At 37.1% G+C, this 23,299-nt stretch overlaps 1 protein-coding gene and 1 pseudogene across 2 annotated transcripts; one reads left to right on the forward strand and one right to left on the reverse strand.

Moving 5' to 3' along the window:
• Positions 1-1,143: 1,143 nt before the first annotated feature.
• Positions 1,144-1,670, reverse strand: LOC102881654 (annotated as a pseudogene).
• Positions 1,671-5,822: 4,152 nt separating this feature from the next.
• VNN2 (vanin 2) lies at positions 5,823-20,994 on the forward strand. Of its 2 annotated transcripts, XM_006915407.2 has the most exons (7): positions 5,823-6,038; positions 6,163-6,293; positions 9,626-9,818; positions 14,205-14,493; positions 15,773-16,146; positions 17,044-17,214; positions 20,821-20,994. In XM_006915407.2, the coding sequence occupies exons 1-7, from the start codon at positions 5,826-5,828 to the stop codon at positions 20,992-20,994; spliced, it is 1,545 nt and encodes a 514-aa protein (XP_006915469.2). In that variant the 5' UTR covers positions 5,823-5,825. The 2 variants fall into 2 exon arrangements, with proteins under 2 accessions (XP_006915469.2, XP_015447582.1); XM_015592096.1 differs by lacking the exons at positions 14,205-14,493; positions 15,773-16,146 and having other exon boundaries at positions 5,826-6,038.
• The last annotated feature ends 2,305 nt before the right edge of the window (positions 20,995-23,299 follow it).

Here is a 23,299-nt window from a genome sequence, read left to right on the forward strand (position 1 = left end):
ATAGCAACATTGGAAAGGCGGAGAGTTGTCAGGGTTGCTGACAGATACAAATTGTTACAGAAAACGGGAGCTGCTAGGGTACAAACAGTTACATTTATGGAGCAAAGGCACAAACAGTTACATTTGCAAGTTGAGCAAAGTGCAAGGGAGCTTTTGCAGGAGGCTTTGCATGCAGTAAGCTTATTTGCAGAAAGCAAGCATATTTACAGAAGCAGAAAGCCGATTAGTTTTTAATGAAATTCCCCAAATGTCCTCTTCAATATCATACATTAATAAAATATTCCATTTATCCGTTTATTAAGTTATGAAGATTTAAATATGTTAAATAGACTTTCTCAAACCTAACTGGCAAAAGGTGGATAATAAATATAGATATAATTTTCAAATTCATTTTCGTTAAAAACAATTAGTAAATGAAAAGTAAAGAAGCATATATCTCTACTTATATACAATCATACCAAAAAGGAATGATCCAAAGACTAGTCCTATGATAGCTATCTCTCCTTTGGTATCAGTGTCATATGTCCTCTATTTATGAAATAAACCCACAAGAGAGTAAGACTCAGAAACAACATATTCAGAGAGAGAGAAAAATGTTATTTAGAGCATTAACAAAGGAAACTAAGTCCTGCTTATTCAGTCTTTTATTAGGAAAAGCTTGCAAGCCTTAAACATTTGTACTAGTTTCTTTGAGAAAATCCACAGCCTGTTCTAATCTCAGCCTATTTGTAGTTGAGGGTTATAGGCAATAAACTAGGAGAGCGCGGGGTTCAGTATAACTTTTGGTTTATAATTTAGTACAATTTTGTCATCAGTACTAAAATAAACACTCAAAATGTGTCTCTTGTTGAGTCACAATGGGTCAAAACATGACAAATACAAAAGTAGTACATTATTATCATTTTTAAGTTTTCAAGGAAAATTTGAATACTAAATAAGTTGTCATACTATTATATATTTCAAAAATGACAGTCATGAAATCAGTAGTTGGATGAATTCCCATAGAGTATTTTTCCTTTTAAGAGAATTAAAACCCACATAGATAAATATTTTATTTGAAAGTTAAATATTAATGCCCTTTCTTCATACACTTTCAGGATTGGGCTATATACATTTCCTCTAGCATTTTCTGTTCTATCGCTATTACTGGTTTACTTTTACCTCTTGTTTACCTACTTGATAAAGCTCAGAGTCATCTGGTTATTGGTGAGTCCATTCCCAAGAACTAGGTCCAGCCTCGAGATCTGGAACACAAATAGAAAGACGTCAGGGATGTGCTTTAGGAAGTGGCACTGTCATCTCATGGTAAGGAAGCTGTAGCATTGGATTATATGCATGCCCCTGCATTTTATGAAAGAAAAAGTAAGTATTTTGAGGTAAAGCAGCAATATTAATTGGAAAAAACTGCGTGGGAAAGGCAAATCTGAGCATAACTTCTTCATTCCTGTAGCTGGTAAGTTTGTCTTAACACAGCGCCGAAGACTTTGGTTAGTTGATTCAGAAAACAGAATTCTCAAATAGATACTACACATTAATTGTTCTTCCATATAAACAAATTCCATTTTGCAGAGCTATGGCATATGGGTCTGATTCTTGGTGTTCAAAGCAGACAAATGTAAGACTTCTGCTTTTCTTCTGTCTTTGCATATAGTCACTTTGGTTAATGGCATAGTCCATAAGAAAGTGAAGTAATGGTTCATAAAGAAATTCTTCCTGCACTGGGGCCTATAAATTTTCCACAGTGTCCTGTCGTCCTCTTCTAGAACTGGAAACAAGCGGTGCAGGAGGCACTGGATCCTGCCCTACCTCCCTGCCGTGGAGGAACTGGGAATAAGGGGATGCAGGAAGTACTGGATCCTGCCCCATCCCTCTGTTGTACCGCTCTACCCAGGAGGAGATGGGACCATGATTAGTTTTTTCAGAAACTGCCAAACTTGTTTTCCAGAGTGGCTATACCATTTCGCATTCCCAGTAGCAATGAATGAGTAATTCAGTTTCTCGGTAAGTGTGTGTGTGTGTTTAAAAAATGGAATGATGCATGAAATAAGGAGTGAGAGCTATTGATCAGAGGGAAAATCTATGGTATAATTGGAGGGAAAGCCATCAAGATTAGCTCGTAAAAAGGGACTGTAAATTAATAATTTCAGGATAAACCATTCAAGGAAGGTTGACATAGAAGAGAGGAAACATGAAAGACTTTGTGGAAAGAGACAGAACAATGAGAAAATAAAGAATGTGGATTAGGTGATGTTCTTTTAACAAATTAATAGCCAAGAACAACAGGAGGGCATAGGACCAGAGAGAATTAAAGACGTGGGTTAAAGCTGCACTGGATATTGCCCTCGGTCAATAGGGCCTCGGTCTTGTGGGCATGAGGCAATAATAATCACAGCAAAAACTTTTCAGCATATATTATCACCATTTTGCAGATGAGGGAAACTACGGCATTAAGGGGACTTACTTATAGTCACCCAGCAAGGAAGCGGTTCAAACCTAAGCATGCTGGCTTCAGGGTCCATGTTCTTAACCATTACCTGATGCCATCATGACTCTCATAACTATAGTGAGAAAAAACTCATGCCACATAAGTTAAGAGTAATTAGATGAAGGACCATACAGAATTTAGTCATCTTCACCTGGAGGAAAGTTCTAGGATGGATTAGTCACAGTAGAAGAATAATGTGCTAAAAAGAAAGAATATGACATGAATGAAAGAGTTAACTTAGGCCTCTATGGCTAGAAAATGCCAGCCTCTATTGTTTTGTTACATCCGGCCATTTGGAAATTGTTCAGTAGAAATTATGTAATTCTACTTGATCTGGGTTTCCTGGCCTCTATGACTTCTTGAAAGAAACTCCCAGATATCAGAGTCGCTCAGCAGCTGGCCATCTCCTGCTCACCCGGAAAGTAAACCAAAACAGGAAGTCGGGGTGATTGGAGGAGCCACAGGCCTTGGAAAGAAGAAAGCAGATGGGATCCAGGGGAGCGGAGGGCTTCACCTAGGCAGACCTGCACGTAGTTATCTATTTTTGGCCTCGAACATGTTTTTTTACATCCTTGCTCATTGAAAATGGACAGGTGAATTATTGGTGAATTATTGTAATCCTTTTGTGAATGAAAAAGGGGGATGTTCTCACCATAAAAATTCCTAACTGAGTGAATTATAATGAGAAGTCACATCCTAAGGCCTATATGATAGATTCATCTTTACCTCAAACAAGCCCTGCCCATTGTTTCTGAGCATCTAGGATAACATACTTAAAATGTCAGAATGATCTCTTCTCCAGACCTTCAGAAGTAAACATCTGGTACTGGGGTGAGACGACCCCAACATTTCTCATTTTATCCTTTACCCGCACACCTCTGTAAACTATGTGTGTTGAAGGTTAGCTAATCCTGCCCCCACCAATGTAAAAGAAGTATATACCTCTCCAGTTTTACTTTTTATCCAACCCTAGAGATTTCTCCACTTCGCTTTCTCCTGTCTCCTTAATCTACCACCAATGGCGTTTACGTAACCTTCCTTTCATCTAGCCCTTTGATTTTAATATGTAAAACAACTACCAAACTGCTACTCCTAGGAGCAGTTTCTCAGTCCTTTGAGATTTTGCTTCCGGGTCTGGCCCTCAGCTTCAACTGAAATAAACCCTTTTAATCTTTCTTAAGGTTTGTACTTTCTTATGTTAACACCCTCATATCACTTAACAAAACAACAAATATACCACAGCTTGACGTTTTTCTATTTTTGATCTATTTTTTCATTTTTATCCCTTCTGTAGTACCTGAGATTTCAGCTTTATTTTCGTATCATACCTTTTCAAATGCATACTTCTATAATTGTCTACATTAAAAAAAAAAAAATGACTTTGATCCAGCTGCTTTGGAGTTATTTCAACTGTCCCGAAAGTAAGGCAGTCATTCTTACTTTACCAAAGCTTCACATCCACTGTCTTAGTCCATTTGGGCTGCCATAATGGAATACCATAGGCTAGGTGTCTTATAAACAACGGAAATTTATTTCTCACAGTTCTGGAGCCTGGGAAGTCCAAGATCAAGGTGCCAGCAGATTCAGTGTCTGGTGAGGACCCGCTTCCTGGTTCATAGTCATCTTCTCATTGTGTCCTCACACGATGGAAGGGAATAGATCTCCTTGGGGTCTATTATAAGGACAAGAATCCAATTCTTGAAGGCTCCGCCCTCATGACCTAATCAGCCCCACAAAGCCTTATCTCCTAATACCATTACACCAGGGACTAGGTTTCAACATGTAAGTTGGGGAAGAAACACAAACATCCAGTCTATAGCACTAACCAAGAGAATTTTTAAAAGTTCCTGTTGGTGAATGCAACGAACTTTTCGCAGAGTTGGATCAGAAGTAAAGTTAACATTCTGCAAGGGAAATCATCAGCAAGAGACCTTGTTACTGTCTTACTTTTGAAGATGTGGGGCCCTCAGTATGGAAGCATGTTACCAGTTCAAAGGGGCTTTTCCAGCTTAGCTTCCCATAGTCCTAAACTTCTGAGGGCAAAATATAGAAGGGTAGTTTGAAACACATAAAATTGCCGTTGCTGTCAGTCAAAAATAGTTGGCTTTTGGCAACTTCCTGTGACGCAACCCTTTACATCATGTAGGGCATTCAGGAAACACCAGGACGTACACATCATTACTCTCAGATTTTCTCTTGGTTTTAGGTTTGCTAGTTGTGCAAGTTCAGAACTGGAGGAGCACCTCACCTGGGTGGGAACTGGCACCAAAATATGGTTAACGTTCAGGCTGGTTCTGCTCAAGCAAAGATTTTCTTCCCAGAGGCTGATTTACACAGTCTTGCTGAAGACATATGAAGACCTCTAACAGGGACAGGGACAGAAACATTGTTTTTTTGCCACTGTGTACTTTTTTGGATACAATATGACCTTTTTTTCTTTTTTTTAGTATACAGTATCAAGAGAATAGTTTTAAAAGAACTGGTTATTCTGTTTTTCTTGCTTCTTATTTTGATGGGTCATCCTTGCCGCCTATAGGGAAACACTGTCAATAATTATATAAAATATTTCCAACTCTTCACTTCTCAGCTCACTTATTGTCATTTCATTTCTGGGGGAGAGGCCAGACCAAGAATTCCTTCAGATCGTGGCTGAGCCCGACGCTGCTCCTCACCATCTTGAGTTCCTTGATCTTTGTTGTGTCTTCACCTCACGGTTGATGTGCATCTGCCATGTTCTGCTTGGCGTGATCCAGGGGTTGGCGCCCAGGTACTCTGTCTCCCTCAGCAGTTCTCTAGCACAGTAACCCAAATAGACCAGAGTTAACTAATTGAACAATAGTAGTTCTGTGGTCTTAACAATCAAATCATATGAAGCTGTTAAGATCATTACATTACCAAATTGTCATCCATTTTTGTTAATTATTGCCATCCCATCCTAAGCTTACAAAGAACTTTCATGTGTCTTTGACTCTCAGAATAATCTTGTGAAGGAGATAGAGCAGGTATGTTGTATTATGAGTTTTCACATGAGAATTAATTTAGTTAGTATTTTCTTTCTATTAATAAAAAGGTGCAAGTGTACTGTATTTGAATTTTCTTTTCTTTTTGAAATTTGACATCAAATCTTATCAATAGTACATGTTGTGCAATCCTCATAATACTTTCTGATTGTATTCATTGAATTACAATTGTTTTCCCACAAAAGTGGTCAGGCATAATATTCATAAGATTATAAACTAAGAGCCTAGTAGCTGGCAGTCATGTGTTATATAACTATCCCGCCCTTCATAAATGCTACATGAATGTTATTTGCACTTTCAAAAAGCTCTAGACCTTGGCCATGACCACTTCCTCATTTCAAACCTCTGTGGCAGTTTTTGCCCTGATTACCTTGCATGTCAGTGCCCTGGATACATTTATCGCTGCAGTATATGAACATGCTGTCATATTGCCAAATGAAACAGAAACACCTGTTTCTCAAGAAGATGCCTTGCTCCTTATGAACAAGAATATAGACATTCTGGAGAAAATAATTAAGCAGGCAGCTGAGAAGGTAATATTTTATTTCCACTAATTGTAATTTATGAGAGGGACATGAGATCTGGTGGAAGATTGGAGTATTGGAGTATCTATATAACCCATGAAGAAATAATGGTGATTTGACTTGTTTTGAACAGGGTGCTCAAATCATTGTGACTCCAGAAGATGCACTTTATGGGTGGAAATTTACCAGAGAAACTATTTTCCCTTATCTGGAGGATATCCCAGACCCTCAGGTGGCCTGGATTCCATGTGAAGATCCCCACAGGTATTTAAATTATCTCAGTCGTTCATGCAAAAGTGCTATAATCCTCTAAAATGTGCATGTGCAACACAGCAAAGTAATAAATCCGGAATTATCCTATGTGTGGTATTTGTTATTATTGTATTAATCTTGTCATTTATTAGATTTAAAAATTACACTTAGATACCATTGGACAATCATTTATGATTTAATATCTTTATTATATTTGGAGAAAATATGTAAACAAGGTATTTATTACTAGGCTTAGAAACTAAGGGGAAGAGGACCGTGGATATAAGTAGCAAATTAATGTCTGAAGTAGACAGTGGGTTATGTTTGGAAAATATTTCAAAGTCTCTATCAAAAGTACCATATATTAATTTCATGGAGTCTTTGTTCCAGAATCTGCTTCTCAGGCAGAAAGACCTTGCTATGTACTTTCCAGGGAATCATAAGACATTAGGCTTTGAAATTGCATTTTCCTAGGCTCATAAGATAGTTTTCCAGGGAAAAAGTAATCTAGAAACATTTTAATATGGAATATTTAATGGATATAAGTGTATATTTAACATATAAATCCTACACCTAATAAAATCTGATTAAATTATTGAGGCACAGATTGCATACTTCAAAACTTTCAGTAAAATGTCTCTCACTCTGTCACACTCATCCTTTCTCACCTCTCAAATCCTCTCACTGTCTTACCCTCACACTTTCTCTCACTCTTTTACCTCAAATTAAGTTTATTAAACATTCCTCACCCATATTTTTGCTGGAGGATTATGGTACCATACTTTTTAAGGCACTCCCAGTTATTCTGACATTTATAAAAGGGCTATCAGGAAATGGCTTCTCTGAGCTTTGGAGAGATTACACAAGGAGACTATTGTGTTAATGAAACTGGACAGTTCCATGGTCCTATCTTTCTTGTTCTGAGCTGATGCTCTCCACGGTGTTTGTAAGAAATTTTCTTTTGTGGAAAAAAGAGACCAAATAAGTTTTGAGAATTGGGACAATCCACTTGTTTTTTATTTCACAGTGGGACTGAGTTCTGGTTTTCCTGTTAAAAATAACATATGTTGCAAATTTGTAGATGAGTCAAAGATCACAGTAGCTATGGAAACTGGTGAAGGTCGAGGAACAGATTCTTCCATATGGTTAGTAAATGCCTCTTTTATAGCCTTACAGTAGAAGGAAAATTTTTGATAGAAAAAGGGCTTGCATCATCACCCAATATAGTCAAATTTAACTCATTTATCTTTTCATTCATTCAACCATTATTTGTTGAACACCTACTATGTGCCAGATACTCTTCTAAGAGTAAGGGATACAGCACTTAATAAAACAAAATCTATACCCTCCTTGTGGCTTATGAATATTTAGTGGGGGAAGATAGACATAAACAAATTCATTTATCACATAGAATGTTGTATTGTGATAAGAATCAGAGAAATGGGGTACTTGGGTGAGATGAGGTATAAGACTTATTGTGGTTATTTTTTAAATTTAGATTGATTATGGAGTTTTCACTGAGTATGGCTTCAGTGTATTAGCAAGGGAAAGAAGTAGCATAATGAGATCAGAAAGGATCCATGTTGTGTGGGTGCTATAGATCATGTAGGGTCTTGAAGTCTATTTTAAGAACTTTGGTTTTTCCTCTGAGCAAGATAGGGAGTCACTAGAGGGTTTTCATTTGAGGAGTGACCCAATCTGACTCAAGTTTTAAAAGCACCACTCTGGCTTCTGTATTAGAAAAAGACTAGGAAGGCAAGGGAAAAGCAGAAAGACCACTTAGGAAGCTATTGTAATTATCTTGGTTAGAGCTGATGGAGACTGGAACTAAGAAGTAGAAGAGGTAACAAGTGTTTAGGATGTCAAGGTGACAGGATTTGTTGTCAGATTGTTTGTAGGGGTATGAGAGAAAGACGAGCATCAAAAGTGACTCCCAAGTTTTTGGCCTGAGCAACTAGAGACATGTAATTGCTGTTTACAGATATAAGGGGCACTTAAGGAATAGTATGTCTGGGATGGAAATAGAAAGTCAGTTTTGTGCACCTTAAGTTTGAGTCGCACTTAAGATATCTAAGTGGAGATGTCAATCTGGCAGTTAGTTGCATATACAAGTCTGGCGTGGAAGGACAAGGTCAGGGCTGGAGATAGAAAATCAGGAGTCAGAACAAAGATGATCTTAATACCATGATGAGTTCACCTATGGAGTGAGTTAAAGAAAAGAAAGGGTCTAAGGCTTGTGATCTAGGAAAGTCCAGTGTTTAGATTCAGGAGAGATGAGGAGGAAGCAGCAAGGGAGAATGAGAAGGTGAACCAGTGAGTAGAAGGAGAGTGGGGTCCAATAAGCAAAATGAAATGTTTCCAGGAGGAGGACGTAGTTAGCCTTGTCCACTGCTGCAGAAAAGTAGGATGAGATGAAGTACGATGCGGACATCATTGGCATTTGTGAGAGTTGCCAGGTGGGATGATAGACATGAAAGCTGATTTGAGAGCTTCAAAGAGAGAACCAGCCAGGAACAATGAAATGAACAGTTCTTTCTAGGAGTTATACTGTAAGAGGGAGCTGAGACATGGAGCAATATTTAGAGGGGCATATGGGTTCAAGAGAGGTTTTATTATTATTATTATTTTTTTGAAGATTAGAGATACTAGAGCATAATTTGCATGCCAATGGAATGATCCAGTAGAGAGGAGACAGGTAATGGTGCAGGACTGTGAATAATGAATTGCTGAAGCAATAGATACGGTGTGGAAAAAAAATTCATCAACTTTAAGTATAATTTGCGGCTTTTAAAATATTATCTATTTCATGAATAGTTTTTATATTGACTTCAGTTACACTTAGGCTCTTGTTATTTTTTATGTATGAAGTGACTAAAATACTTTTTAAAGCTGAAATGTCTTTTTTATTAAGATACAATTGACATATAACACTGTAAGTTTAAAGTGTACAATGTATTAATATGATACACATATGTTGCAATATGATTATCACCATAGCATTAGTTAATCTGTTAATATGTCATGTAACTATCATTTCTTCTTTTGTGATGAGAACAATCAAGTTCTAGTCTCTAAGCAACTTTGAAGTTTATTTTAATATAGTATTATTGATTATAATCCCTATGATGTTCATTATATCTCCAGGACTTATTTATCTACTAGTTGCAAGTTTGTACCCTTAAACAACACCTCTCTTATTCCCACAACCCTCAAACTCTGGTAATCACCATTCTACTTTGTTTTTATGAGTTAGCTTTTTTAGATTCCACATATAAGTGATATTATACAGTATTTGTCTTTCTCTGTTTGACTTACTGAAATGTCTTAATTAAAAATTGATTTAGATTTGGTCGCACACCAGTACAAGCAAGACTCAGCTGTCTAGCCAAGAACAACTCTATCTATGTCTTAGCAAATATTGGGGACAAAAAGCCATGTCATTCCCATGGCTCCAGATGTCCTTCTAATGGCTATTATCAGTACAATACCAACGTGGTGTATGATACAGAGGGAAAACTGGTGGCACGTTACCATAAGGTAAGAGGGGTGGGCATGTAAAATGGTGCCTTCTCTGAGAGTGATGAATGCTGTGTTTAGGAGTTTGAGCTTCATTCCTATATTATACAATGTTACTAGAAATTTTTTTTAAGTGAGCAATAACAAAGATGACATTTTAGAAAAAATAACTAATCTGGAAAAAATATATAGGCTTAGATCTATTAGAAAGATGTAATAATCCAGGATTGAGATATTTTTTGTGTATATATAAAACAAATAATTTTTTCTCCAGTTTTATTGAAGTATAATAGACAATTAGTTACTAATATTTACATTGTACAAATCAATAACTCACAAAGTGATCACTCCACTAAATCTAATACCCCTCTTCCTCCTTACAAATTTTCTACAACATTGTTGACTATTTTTCTTATGCGACACTTTGTATCTCCATGAGTATTTTGTATTTATCCATTAGTATTTCTTAATCCCTGTGTCCTTTTTCAGTTTCCTCAATCGCCCTCTTGTCTAGTAGCTCTCAAAATATTCTCTGTATCTATGAGGTTGTTTTCATTTTTGTTGTTATTGCTATTTATTTTGTTTTTAGATCCCACATGTATGTAAAATCATGTGGTATTTGTCTTTCTCTATCTGACTTATTTCATTCAGCATAATACTCTCTAGGTTCCTCAAGGCAATATCTTTTTCCATCCCCTTCCTTTTAGTCTGTGTGTGTCTTTCAATCTGAAGCAAATCTCTTGTAGGCAGTATATGTAGGAGTCTTGTTTTCTTATCCATTTAACTTCCCTATCTTTTGTTTGAAGCACTTAATTCTTTTTCATTTGAAGTATTTCTTGATAGATATGTGGTTATTACCGTTCTTTATTCATGTTTTTGATACATGTTTTTCTTCTTAAAGAAGTCCCTCCAACAATTTCTGTAATACGAGTTTGGTGTTGATGAATTCCTTAGTTCATTTTTTGTCTGAGAAGCTCTTTATCTGTTCTGTGACTCTAAATGATGACTTTGCTGGATAAAGTATCTTGGTTGTAGATCCTGGGTTTTCATCACTTTGAATATTTTATGCCAAACCTTTCTGTCCTGCAAAGTTTCTTTTGAGAAATCAGCTTCCAGTCTTATGGATATTCCCTTGTAGGTAACTAAATGCTTTTCTCTTGCTGCTTTTACGATTTCCTCTTTGAATTTAATCTTTGACATTTTAATTATGATGTGTCTTGGTATGGGCATCTTTGAGTTCATTTTTGGGGGGACTCTCTGTACTTTCTGGGGTTGTATGTCTATTTCCTTCACTAGGTTAGGGAAGTTTTCCATCATTATTTCCTCAAATATATATTCAACTTCTTGTTCTCCCTCTTCAGGTACCCCTATGACATGGATGTTGTTACCTTTAATTTTGTTCCATAGGCTCTTTAAATTATTATTATATTCTTGGTTACTTTTTTTCTTGTCATTCTGATTGGGTGTCCTTGGCTTCCTTGGTGGTTCGATACTCTTCTTCCTCCACTCTGCTGATTCTCTCTAATATACTCTCAGATAATGTACTCTTCATTTCTGACTGGTTCCATTTTATAATATCCATTTCCATTATAATTTTTTTAAATCTCTTTTTTAAAGTTCTCACTGAGTTCATCTACACTTCCCTTAATTTCATTGAGCATCTTTACAACCAGTGTTTCAAACTCTGCATCTGTTAGATTGCTTGACTCCATTATTCCTGGATCTCTGTTCTGTTCTTTCATATGGTTTCTGCTTCTTTGTCTTCCCATTTTGGCTGCCTTTCCATGTCTGTTTCTATGTACTAATCAAAGCTCCTAAGTCTCCTGGTCTTAATAGCGTTGCTTTATGCAGTAGTTGTCCAGAAACACAGTCCTGAGAAGGGTTCAGCTGCAAGCCAATTTTAGCCCCAGCCTGTGCCCCTCCAGGGCCACCTGTTAAGATTCAGCAAGTAGTCCACAGATGCTGTGTTTATAGTTGCATGAAGAAGTCACACCAGAAACCAAGGTCAACTACCACCAGTGTGAGTCTTGGCGCTGCTCACAAGTGGCACAGACTCGCTAAGGACACAACTAGATGTGGCTTGGTTAGGGCCACAAGTTGAGGGAGGTGAAGTTTTGGGGAATTCTTTGGGCAGAGTGACCTCTGTTATCTAGTTCGATGATGTCTCAGCTACATCGGTGCTGTGTCCACATACTGGGAGGCGGGCGGGCTCAACAGAGGAACCATGGATACCACCAGCACTTCTGCCTGGGAGAAAGCCTCCCCTCTAGCCCTCTCTCTGACAACTCAGTGTTCCCCTGTAAGTCCCTTGTGCCCCATGAGCAGCCCACCTGACACTAGTCCTCAGAGGGAACAGATCCCTCACTGGGAATGTCTGGTTGTGGACATGGCCCCTTTAAGAGGCATCAGCAGCTGCTAGCTATCACTGCCACAGCCTCTGTCCCATTCAGCTGCTCAGGACTAGGCAGCCTCTTGTCTTCACACCTTCCTATCTCCAGCTGTTACAGGGTGATTTCTTATTTCTCTCTCTCGTTGTAGGGTTTCTGTTCCTCTAGACCCCAGGTGACTCTACTTCCTGCTTGCTCTGTATTTCCATCACAACTTTAATTTGGTTGCAAGAGGGGATGAATGAAGCTTCTATCATTTATGCTGTTTTGCCCAGTCTCTCTAAAACAAATAATTTTAATATTGGTACAGAAGATACTAAGGTGACTATAATCCAGATACCATTTAATATTGAAATGATACAAAGATGTTTCCAAATTGAATAAATCGGTTTCACAGAAGTTAATTTCCTCGTTTTTTATCAAATCATAAAAATAATTTTTCTCTAATTTTTATACCAATTAGTTTAATTACTTTCTTATGGATTTAAGGTCAAATCATAAAATTTTTACTTTAAATTTTGAATTAAAAGAGTGAAAAAATCTTAAGCCATAATTTTATACCAAATTGGGCAGGGAGAGAGCCTGGCCTTTTAAATGGATATGTGATGTGCATGGCAGTGCCAATGTCCCTCTTCTTCCCCCACATATTTTTTAGCATCTTAAATTATAGCCTCAGAGTCTTTCGAATGGAGAAATTGTCTGCTGGAAGTCTCAGTTAAAATACAAATATTGGTCATGAGGAATGATATTAACTAAATGGTTTTCCTATATTTTTCATCATATACCCCTATTATAAAAAATTTAACTTGAGTCCTCAATAAATGTGTATTGTTTTGTATTCATAAACAAGACATATAACTATCAAAAAGTTTTCTTCATAACTGTAGGTTTTCACAACTTCTTTTCATATGTAATTAAACTATTTTGTTTTCCTTAAATATGTGTCTCATAGAAATGCCAGCTCTTCTATTTTTTGTTTTCTAGACTTTGCATTATTAGTGTTAGTATCATTTTTTAATGCACTCTCTTTGCAAGAATTATCTTCCATTGTTCTTCCATTCTGTAAGTGTTGGTTTAGTTAAACTGACAGCATATCTGGTCAAGCCATTTAAGCAGGATGAGGTAAACCGCAGGATGGTGCAGTGCACTGAATGTGGACAAGTTAGTGAGGGACCTGTGATTATTCTAAATTGAGCAGTTCTCACTCTCCTCTCAGAGTACTTCAAACACCATTCATGACCCATGAGCTCTAACACAGGGACCTAATAAGAGTAGGTCAATCAATTCTTCAAGTACTAGTAAGGTTCAATTTATTTTTTATTTTTTAAATAGGATATAAATGTAAAGATTAATTTTAATAGTCTTGTTCCCCATCTTGTCATTCCTTCTTTTTCAGACCATTTTATTAAACTGTCGACTTTGATTATCATATTACACTAGGTTAGTTTTCCAAGTTGACTTGGATGGAATCAGAGAGAATTAAATAAAATTTTCATCTTCAACAGCAATTTTGAAATCTACTTAAGTCTCTAAAATAACTTTGGATGTGACACTGTAAAGATGGATCAGGCATCCTTCATCCACGTAACATATTTCTTGTGCATTTATTATGTTTCTAGGTATTAGGGATTCAAAGGAGAAAAATACGTATTCTTTGAATCCTTGATACCTGGAAATGTGAAAAAAACTTCTTCATCTTTCAAGAAGTTCATAATCTTTCGGAATTTATGAGAAGATGTTTGGATCCTAATTGAGAAGTAGGGATTAGAGGAGTAGGAGAGGGAGAGAGAGAGAGAGAGAGAGAGAGAGAGAGAGAGAGAGAGAGAGAGAGAGAGAGAAGAGAAGATATGTATTCCTCCATGTTTTCCTTGGAATTTTACTTCCAATCACCAAATTCATTCACTTCCTGTACATTTGCTGCTGTTGACCCTAGCCGAATCTATTACTAACTGGAGGGTTTTACAAGTCATTTCTTTAATAAACAAGCCTTTCCTGGTTTTATCTTATGCATTTGTTATAGTACCACCTCTACTCTGAGCGACAGTTTGATGTCCCTGAAAAGCCGGAGTTGGTGACTTTCAACACCACCTTCGGAAAGTTTGGCATATTTACATGTTTTGATATACTCTTCCATGATCCTGCTGTGACCCTGGTGAAAGATTTCTATGTGGACACCATACTGTTTCCCACGGCTTGGATGAATGTTTTGCCCCTTTTGACAGCTATTGAATTCCATTCAGCTTGGGCAATGGGAATGAGAGTTAATCTTCTTGTGGCCAATACACATCATGTCCACCTGAATATGACAGGTAATTCATTGTACTTCTAAATGCAGAGAAATTAATGCCTCAGATATTACCTGTCATAAATTTTTTGCTTCTCTGTTGGGAATAATCACTATTTGTCATCCTTTCACAAGAAAAGAAAGGCTAGTGACTGATTTTAGCAACTACGGTTGTGTTAAGACCTTTATGTATATTATTTCATTGATCCTCACAACTTAGTGAGCTGAGTATTAATTAGCATCCCACTTTTACAGATTATAAAACTGAGACACAGAGAATGTAAGTAACTTACCAAAGTCTACCAGCTAGTAAATGACAAAACGTGGAACTAAACAAGATTTGCTTGAACATTGGCAGAGGGCAGAGGAATGTGTTATTGACACATTGCTTTGTAACAAATTACCCTAAAAGTAAAAAGTAAAAGTGGCTTAAAACAACAAACATTTATTATCTCACATTTTCTGTTGGCCAGGAATTTGAAATTGGTTTAGCTGGATGGTCCTGGCTCAGGCTATCTCTTCAGGTTATCACAAGCTGTTAGCTGGGATGGCAGTCATTTGGAATCGTGACTGGGGCTGGTAGGTCTGCTTCTAGAAGAACTGCCTCACATGGCTGTTGTCAGGAGATTCCTTGGTTCCTCAGTGGCTGTTGGTAGACCTCCATTTCTTGCCACTTGGGCCTCTCCTTAGAACTGTGTGATGTTTCCTCATGACATGGCAGCTGATTTCCTCCAGGGCAAGTGATGAGAGTGAGAGGAAAGAGGAGAGAGAGAAGAAAGAGGAGAGAGAGAAGAAAGAGGAGAGAGAGAAGAAAGAGAAAAGAGAGAGAAGAGCAGAGGGAGTGAAAGCAGCACTGTCCTTTATGACTAGTCACATACAGTCACTTCTACCATGTTTTATTCGTTAAAAGTGAGTCACAAAGTCCAGTCTGCACTTAAAGGGAAGTAGATATACCCTTGGAGAGAAGAGAGTGTTGAACAATTTGAAGGCAAATTTGAAAACCGCAACAATGGTGAAAGGAGAGCATTGTGCATTACCTTTCCTTACCTTTCAGGAACTCCCAAATACAAAGATTTTTATATTTGGTTTAACTATCCATAATGCTGATAGGTAACCCTATTATAATCAAAGTATTTCACCTGAGACCATTGAACGTTTATTTTAATTTCCTCCAATAGAGAATAGAAGTACTTAGGTGTTCAGTGTAACTAGACTCAAGTAGTGACATGACTGCACGCTCGATTCTGACGGGGAAAACGGCAGTGTTGGTTTTGTTTTTAAAAAGACCTGGTTTCCATTCACAGGCAGTGGTATTTATGCACCACATTCTCCCAAAGAATACCATTATGATATGGAAACAGAGTTGGGAAAGCTCCTCCTTTCAGAAGTGGATGCGCATCCTCGAAACTCTTCTCCCTACCCAATGGCTGTGAACTGGAGTGCTTACGCCACAAGCATCAAACCATTCCCAGTACAGAAAAACAGTTTCCAGGGTTTTATTTCCCGGGATGTGTTCAACTTCACAGAACTTTTTGAAAATGCAGGAAACCTTACAATCTGTCAAAAAGATCTCTGCTGTCACTTGAGCTATAGAATGTTAAGAAAAGAAGAGAGTGAAGTGTATGTGCTGGGAGCTTTTACAGGACTTCACGGCCGAAGAAGAAGAGAGTACTGGCAGGTAATCTCAGCTCAAGTGAAAGGTGGTGTTTAGGTGTCAGTGACTTCCAGGGTTAACTTTTCATGTTTGTCCCAGAGAGCCAAGTGCTTTTTCTTGTCAATATCACACATGCATGCTCACACACACACACACACACACACACACACACACACACACACACTGGGAGTAATCACATGATATTTGCAATAGGAGTTAAGTATAATCTCATTGTTTGCTTTGAGCATGTTTTAAAAACTTATTAACCTGACCATGATGATTTTCTATTTGACTGATGAACTATTTTATATATTATAGTGAACTTCAATAAGGCTTCCTTAAGTAGCTTTACTGATGTACCTGAATATAAGCAGTTTTGTTTTAACTTTTAAAACCAATGACAAATAAGGATATCACTTTTATTTTAGTTTTTCTTGTAATCACATGTCCTGGTCATTTTATTTCCTTCCAATGACAAAAATTTTAAATGCAAACTTTTACTACAGTGTTGACTATGCATTTATATTTTCTTATTATATTCTGAGTCTTACTACCTTCTTCTAAGGAAAAGGATATGGAGAAAGATAGTCAAAATTTTAATAACCATTTTAGCATTAGTACTACTGTTGCTGAAAGACCTCTACTCTCTAGAGCCAACTAATCATTTGACATATCGAACTAAAGGTTTAAGTCTAATTTTAAACTGACGTTTTCCTCTCAATTCATTTGTTACCCAGGAAGTGGGATTGGTTCTCAAATCATGTGCCATTTCCAATAAAGCATGTAATTATAAGAAACATGATCCAAATCCCTTTATCAAATGGAGAAGATATTTGCTGCGGTTATAAACTGAGTCAGCAGTTCTAGTACAAGTAACTTAGATGTAAGGCCTTGCATTTTATCTGCACCTGTTCCACACAGGTATGCACAATGCTGAAATGCAAAACGACTAATTTGACAACTTGCGGACGGCCAGCAGAAACTGCTTTGACAAGATTTGACATGTTCTCCCTAAGTGGCACATTTGGAACAGAATACGTTTTTCCTGAAGTGCTCCTTACTAAAATTCAGCTGTCACCTGGAAAATTTGAGGTAGGAAGATTTTAAGAGTATTTTCATATTCTGTGTTCTCTGAAGCCAAGTAAAATAGGCCATGGCCACTGTATCAGTTAACTTTCACTGTGTAGCAAACTTCCTCAAACCTTTATGGGTTTCGACAATAACCATTTCTTTAGCTCTTATTTTGCAGTTGACATCGTGAACTTGGTGTAGGTAGGCTGTTCTGGTTTGGAACAGGCTTAGTTGATCTTGGCTGGGCTCATTCATGGGAGAAAGACAAAAAAAACTGCTGGAGCTTTCCAGAACAGGTTAGTGGTCCAGAGCCAGAAATGCCATTTCACTATCACTCTGAACCACATCAGTATTTGAAGAAGTTGGATGGTGGTAGTTAATGAGAAATTGGAGAGCATGAAGAAATTAGGACATAGTTACCTCCTTTCTTTGTTTTACATTTTTTCCCCAAATGGTTTCAAGTAGTTGGGAACAGAGAATGATACAAAAGAGTAAATGGTTAAGTGCTTAACTATTTGATATTTGTAGGTCTCAACTCTTAACTTTCTCAGAACTTGTCATGCTGTCTGCCATGTCTGGGCACTGGCTCCTAATTCTTACATGGAAAGAAGGAGGAAAGGGAGGGGTTGCACCTGTCCTTTAAATTGGGCACTTGTGGTCTATTTATCATTTGGATCATGCCCCATTTACTCCAGCTTATTTGCTGAAAGAGGAAATAAGAAATAGATAGTGTTACCCCAAAAAGTTATAAAGGAAACATTTGCCTGCTGTAGGCAGCGTTTTTGGTATAACAGTTCCTTGGATGGGGCTCTACAGCCAGGGTGCTGGTCTTCATTTCACACGTATAGATTCTCTATGGCATGACCTTCTCTAAGTTCATCAGAGTCTAAGGAGCAGACACCAACCCAACTCACAAGATGGATAAAAGAGAGGACCAATTTATTATAACTTTTAAAAATAGATACACCTTAGCTGGAGAAAATGAATTATCATCTCAAGAAACTCTCCATTGGCAAGTCCTTTCAAGCATTGAAGCTATGGATCAGAAGATTGTTTTGTGAGCACAGAATTAAAACAAAAGGAGTTGGGTAATCATGGGACAGGTTTTCATGAAACTATGAAAGCTTGAGGCATGTGCTTCTTCTCTTTAGGACTAGTTATCTAAAACCATGGTGAATCTGGGTGCCTACTTTCCACAAAAACAGTGAAATAAACAGAAACTAAGTCTTAATTTTTTAAGTTATTCTTTCTCGAGAGACTTTGCAGTTCATGGTCCTTCTGTTAACATATTATTTTTAGAGAGACCAGTTACAATATCACAGATGACAAGTTTTTTTTTGCCTGAGTTATGTCTTCTGGGGTATTTCCCAGTGTCCTTGACTGACGCACTCTCTGTCAGCAAACATTTACATATTATCTTAGAAGATCACTTCTGCAGAGATTTCAACACACTTACTGTCTTTCCCCACCCCTAGTTTTATGGTAAAATTATGAAGTGTTACTGACCATCACCACAAATGTGAGAAATATCTTGCTGTAATGTTTTAGGCAACTCTGGTGTATCATCAGAAATCTGATCTCTGCAACTAACTAGTTTATGTAACCTTGCGCAAGTTGGTTAACCTCTGAATTTCCTAACTGTAAAAGGAAGAGAATACCTTCCTCACTGATTTGGTGAGCGTCAAATACAATAATGCATGTGAAAGCACTCTGTGAACAGTGAAGCATTATACAAATATCGAGATGTATTTTTAAGTACTTACTACAAAAAGTTTACCCGGTTAACTAAGTTAACAACTAGGAAAAAAAGCTTGCCAGAAATAGGCCATATGTATTGAATATCATGTAAGTATAGACCAATGTGCAGATGGGCTGGAAGAGTAAGAAGTGAGGTCCCATTCCAGATCCAGTAAATCAGGATGTTGAGAAAGTGAGACCTATACTTTTTCAGAGTTCTGCAGATGATTTTGATGGGTAAGAACTATCAGTTTAAAGGTCTAATCAAAAAGGTCAAATTATAGTTAGTATACACTGCTTAGGGGGCTAGTAAATTGTAGTTTATCTTAGGAAAATGTCTAACAAGCAACCAGTAAAAATGGAAAACTAAGTTCTAACTAGAACCTGAGAGATAATAACTGATTCAGAATAATTAATCCTGAAAAGTTTGAAATAAACAAAATTTTACTATGTTGATGAAAAGTCACTATGAAATAAAGTATCTGTGTTTAAATTGTTTTAAACATTAACCCAACTATAATTTGAAATATAGCTCTGATATTTTATTTTTGTTTCTTTAATGAAAAATTTAATAAATAAGAAACAGTTTATAAACAATGAACACTTAATAAATGGTAAATAATGAACATTTAATACTTTATTTTCTTCATTTAATTACCAACTGGTTGTATGTTTGACTACTTGTTAGTGATCTATGTCTTTGTGTGTATGTGATCACCACAGAAATTATATTCTAGGATATTCAGTTATTTTCTTCTTCTAGGTATAAAGTATCTGGCTTCTCAGTTTCCCAGTTCATCTCCATTCAAATTGTCCTCACAGCTGATGAATTTCGTTTTCTTTTTTTCTTGTTCTATCTATCGTCTATCTACTTGTGTTTCTTTCTACTCTTGTCCCATTAGTTTGTACACATTATGCCCTTACAGAGAGAGGCCTCTGTGACTTCAGGATACATCTGGTCATTCATGGCTTTTTACAATCGGATCCCTATCTTCTTCTTTCACCACAAGGCTTATTCTCTTTTTCATCAATCTTCAGCTCTAGTTGGTGATGTGCTATAAATCTTAACAACCTACTCTCTGAGGAAGAAAAGAAAAAGCCCTAAAAAATTTATGTCATTTACCAGTTTTCATGGTGTAAATGCTTTCACCATGATCCACTTCAAGAATGACCATGTTTACCAACAAGCTGTCAAAGTTCCTGAAATTTTAACAATCTGTTCTGGCGAGCTTACACACTGCTAGCTCCAGCACACCACTGGTTCTAAACAACTGGAGTAAGAAAGCATATTGCCTAGATCTGTCACACACACTTCTGTCTCAGAATGAGACTTTGCTACTTAGATTTCCACTTCTCACAGTGTCTTCTGTCATCAGCCCCGAAAAGAAATTACATAAACTGGTCCTTCTTGTGGCAGGTTGTGTCCCACTCTGGGAAGCAGATGAGTCCAGCTTTTTCTTCTCAGGCCTCCTAAACACTTATCTGTTTTCCTCTCTAGTATGCTGATTTCTCTCTTTATGCTTAGAATCTGCTTAGTTTCACCTTTAACTTTTAAGCTTCTTAAGGAAAGGTTGTGATTTTACTTCTCTAGTTTCTGATTATCTTGCAAATAATTGGAGTCAAATCTTTGCTGCTGCAGACTTTTGACTTTTCATTAAGGGTTATATTTGATTGTTGAAACTCAAATGTTGAGCCCTCTAGAATGATTCTGGTTTTCATTACAAATAAAATAGCTGTCCCCTTTGGCCCTGCCTGTGCCTTACTTCCCCTACCCTATCAATCTGGAACTATTTGATCAACCATGATATATAGGATTGTTTCAAAAATATTATTCTGCTTGTAATGCATATTTTAATCAAGCTAATTATACCTTTCCCACTGTTTCTTTAGGTACTAAAAGATGGGCGTTTGGTAAACAAGAATGGATCATCTGAGCCTATCCTAACATTGTCACTGTTTGGGAGATGGTATGCTAAGGACTCACATTCCATCCCAGGAGGGACCAGCAATTTGTCAGCAACTTACCTGTTAATATCCATTTTATTAATGATCATAGCTTTGTAAAATATTATGATAATATAGCACATCTCTTTATCACGATCCATTTTGCAGTATATTTTTTGCTAAATGTGTTTATCAGATTTCCAAGTTTACTAAGAAACGTTGAAAGGCTATCTCAATAGTATAGATCAATGATTTCTAAATATGTATTTTTCTTATCAATAATTATTTTAAATATTGTCATTTTCCTCCTTTTTTGACTCCTCTGAAATGTTACTGTGAAATGGAAAGATCATGGGTATTTGGGTCACATAAATGAGAGTCAGATCTTAGTTGTAACCTTATTTGCTGTGTGACCTCGTGTGCTTTTGTGTGTGTGAGAGGCAGCAGAATGAAGAGCTTCAAGGCCATTGTAGACAGAGCTGTGACCTTTGAAGAGAACAGTAATGATGAGAATTGAGAGGTTTATGGTAGAATTCCATTTGATATGAAAAATCTTTTGAACTCATCTACTTTTCTGTGCTAATGATTTGGGGGAAATTTGCTTTTCAATCATACGGTGATGTTGAAGTTTTTCTTCACAATGACAGTTGTTTTGAGATGTTCTAGAAGAGATGACAGCTAGTCCAGGTTCACTTCGAAGGAAACATGGCCCAGAGCATTTGTAGCCCCAAACCATCTCACCCGAGGCTGTGGTACAATTTAACAGGCCCGAATCCTATAACACAAAGACCATGCCTACTAGTAGTAACATTGTTTTTAACACTGGGTAGTCTACTTTGGCAAAAAATGTGTTATCTCATACAACTTGAAATATAGTGTATTTGTTACTGATCTTTTAATGCAAATATTCTTAAAATTATGAAAGTAAATTTATAGATTGTTTTCAGATTTTATATCTCCAAAATTACTTTAAGTCTAATACTTTCAAATTAAAGTATTAAAATTGAGGCATTTATGTTTTATTTTTATATACTGTTGTATATCTACTTGTATATTCAATTTGGATATTCTATTAAAATGCAGTAGGAAATTAAGACTACTTTTATAATGAAGCGGTTAGTACTAAGAGAAAGGAAATGGTGGTCAAGCCACATTTTCTGTTGGATTTTGAGAAGGGCTTATATGTTGCCTGTGTTCAACATTGAGACATACATCAAAGATGGTCATTTTAAAATGGTAATGAATGTACATGTCTATTTATAGTCCAAATCATGTACCCATAAAATTGGGTGCTCTTTAACTTTTTTTGAAATATGGAACATTTCAGATTTGCCAGATTTTGCCTTAGGAAATTAGACATTATGCAACAGTATTGCTATGAGTGTTGTGACCTTTGGGCAATGATATTTCATTTTAAAAAGTTAAACTCTTGACTGGAAGTCAACAGCTGATCCTAATGTAGGGAAGAGGCAAAAGAATTAAAATGCTCAATTAAACTACATTCAGAGCCTGAAATATGCCCATCAGCCCTGCAGCCAGGCCAGGGGAACACCTTCAGAACAAAGGAAGGTTTCTGCTGGGATTGCTAACAACCCATTTCTCACACCCGTGGAGGGGGAAACCGGAAAAACGGTCTTTAAGTGGCTGCCTTACACAAATAAAATCATTCATTCCCTATGGCTAAAACCATGAGGGAACCTATGTATTAAAGGCTGGGAACAGCAGGCCTTTCAGGCTACATACTCTTCCCCTTCCCCTTCCTCACTACATGTCCATATCAAAGGAAATGGGAACCAAAGAATGATATAGAAACTGAAATTGCTGAACACCTGGGGTCCCTCTCACTCTCTGCCTCTGAGAGGAGACCACACTTTGTGGAGTGTTACCTCTTTTCTAATAAACTTTTGACACTAACTTTGGCATGTGTGTTGAATTCTTTCTTCACTTTCCACCAAAGGACTCTTCTTTTCTCAGTGTAGGGCTTGGCTTCCTCCACTTGGGGAAATTTGCCCCGTCCTGCATCAACCCTAAACCCGCTAGTTTTAGAAAGATATAAGCAAGAAGCTCCTCACAGATTCTAGGGGACAGTTTTTCCCCTGACTCACACTTAGAGCTGTCAGCTGTGCTTTAATTCATTAAAAAACAACAACAAATAGCACCAATTCCCAGGGAAAAGAAAGAATACTCAACTCAACTGTAAAATTTCTCACATCATATTTTAACCTATATTTCCTCAGCGATTTTCACACACATACATTTTATTTTACCAAACAACTCCAGCATAATTTGATTTGGCTTTGATTTAGGGAAACGCAACTGAAGGAGTAGCTCTTTTGTTTCTAAAGAGTGTAATGTCAGATAGTCCAGTTTCTTTGATAAGAAACATCTTTCTTCACCTTAAATTTCCCTGTGGTTCTGGAGGGAG

Source organism: Pteropus alecto, unplaced genomic scaffold, assembly GCF_000325575.1.
Source record: "Pteropus alecto unplaced genomic scaffold, ASM32557v1 scaffold185, whole genome shotgun sequence".
Lineage (NCBI taxonomy): Eukaryota > Metazoa > Chordata > Mammalia > Chiroptera > Pteropodidae > Pteropus > Pteropus alecto.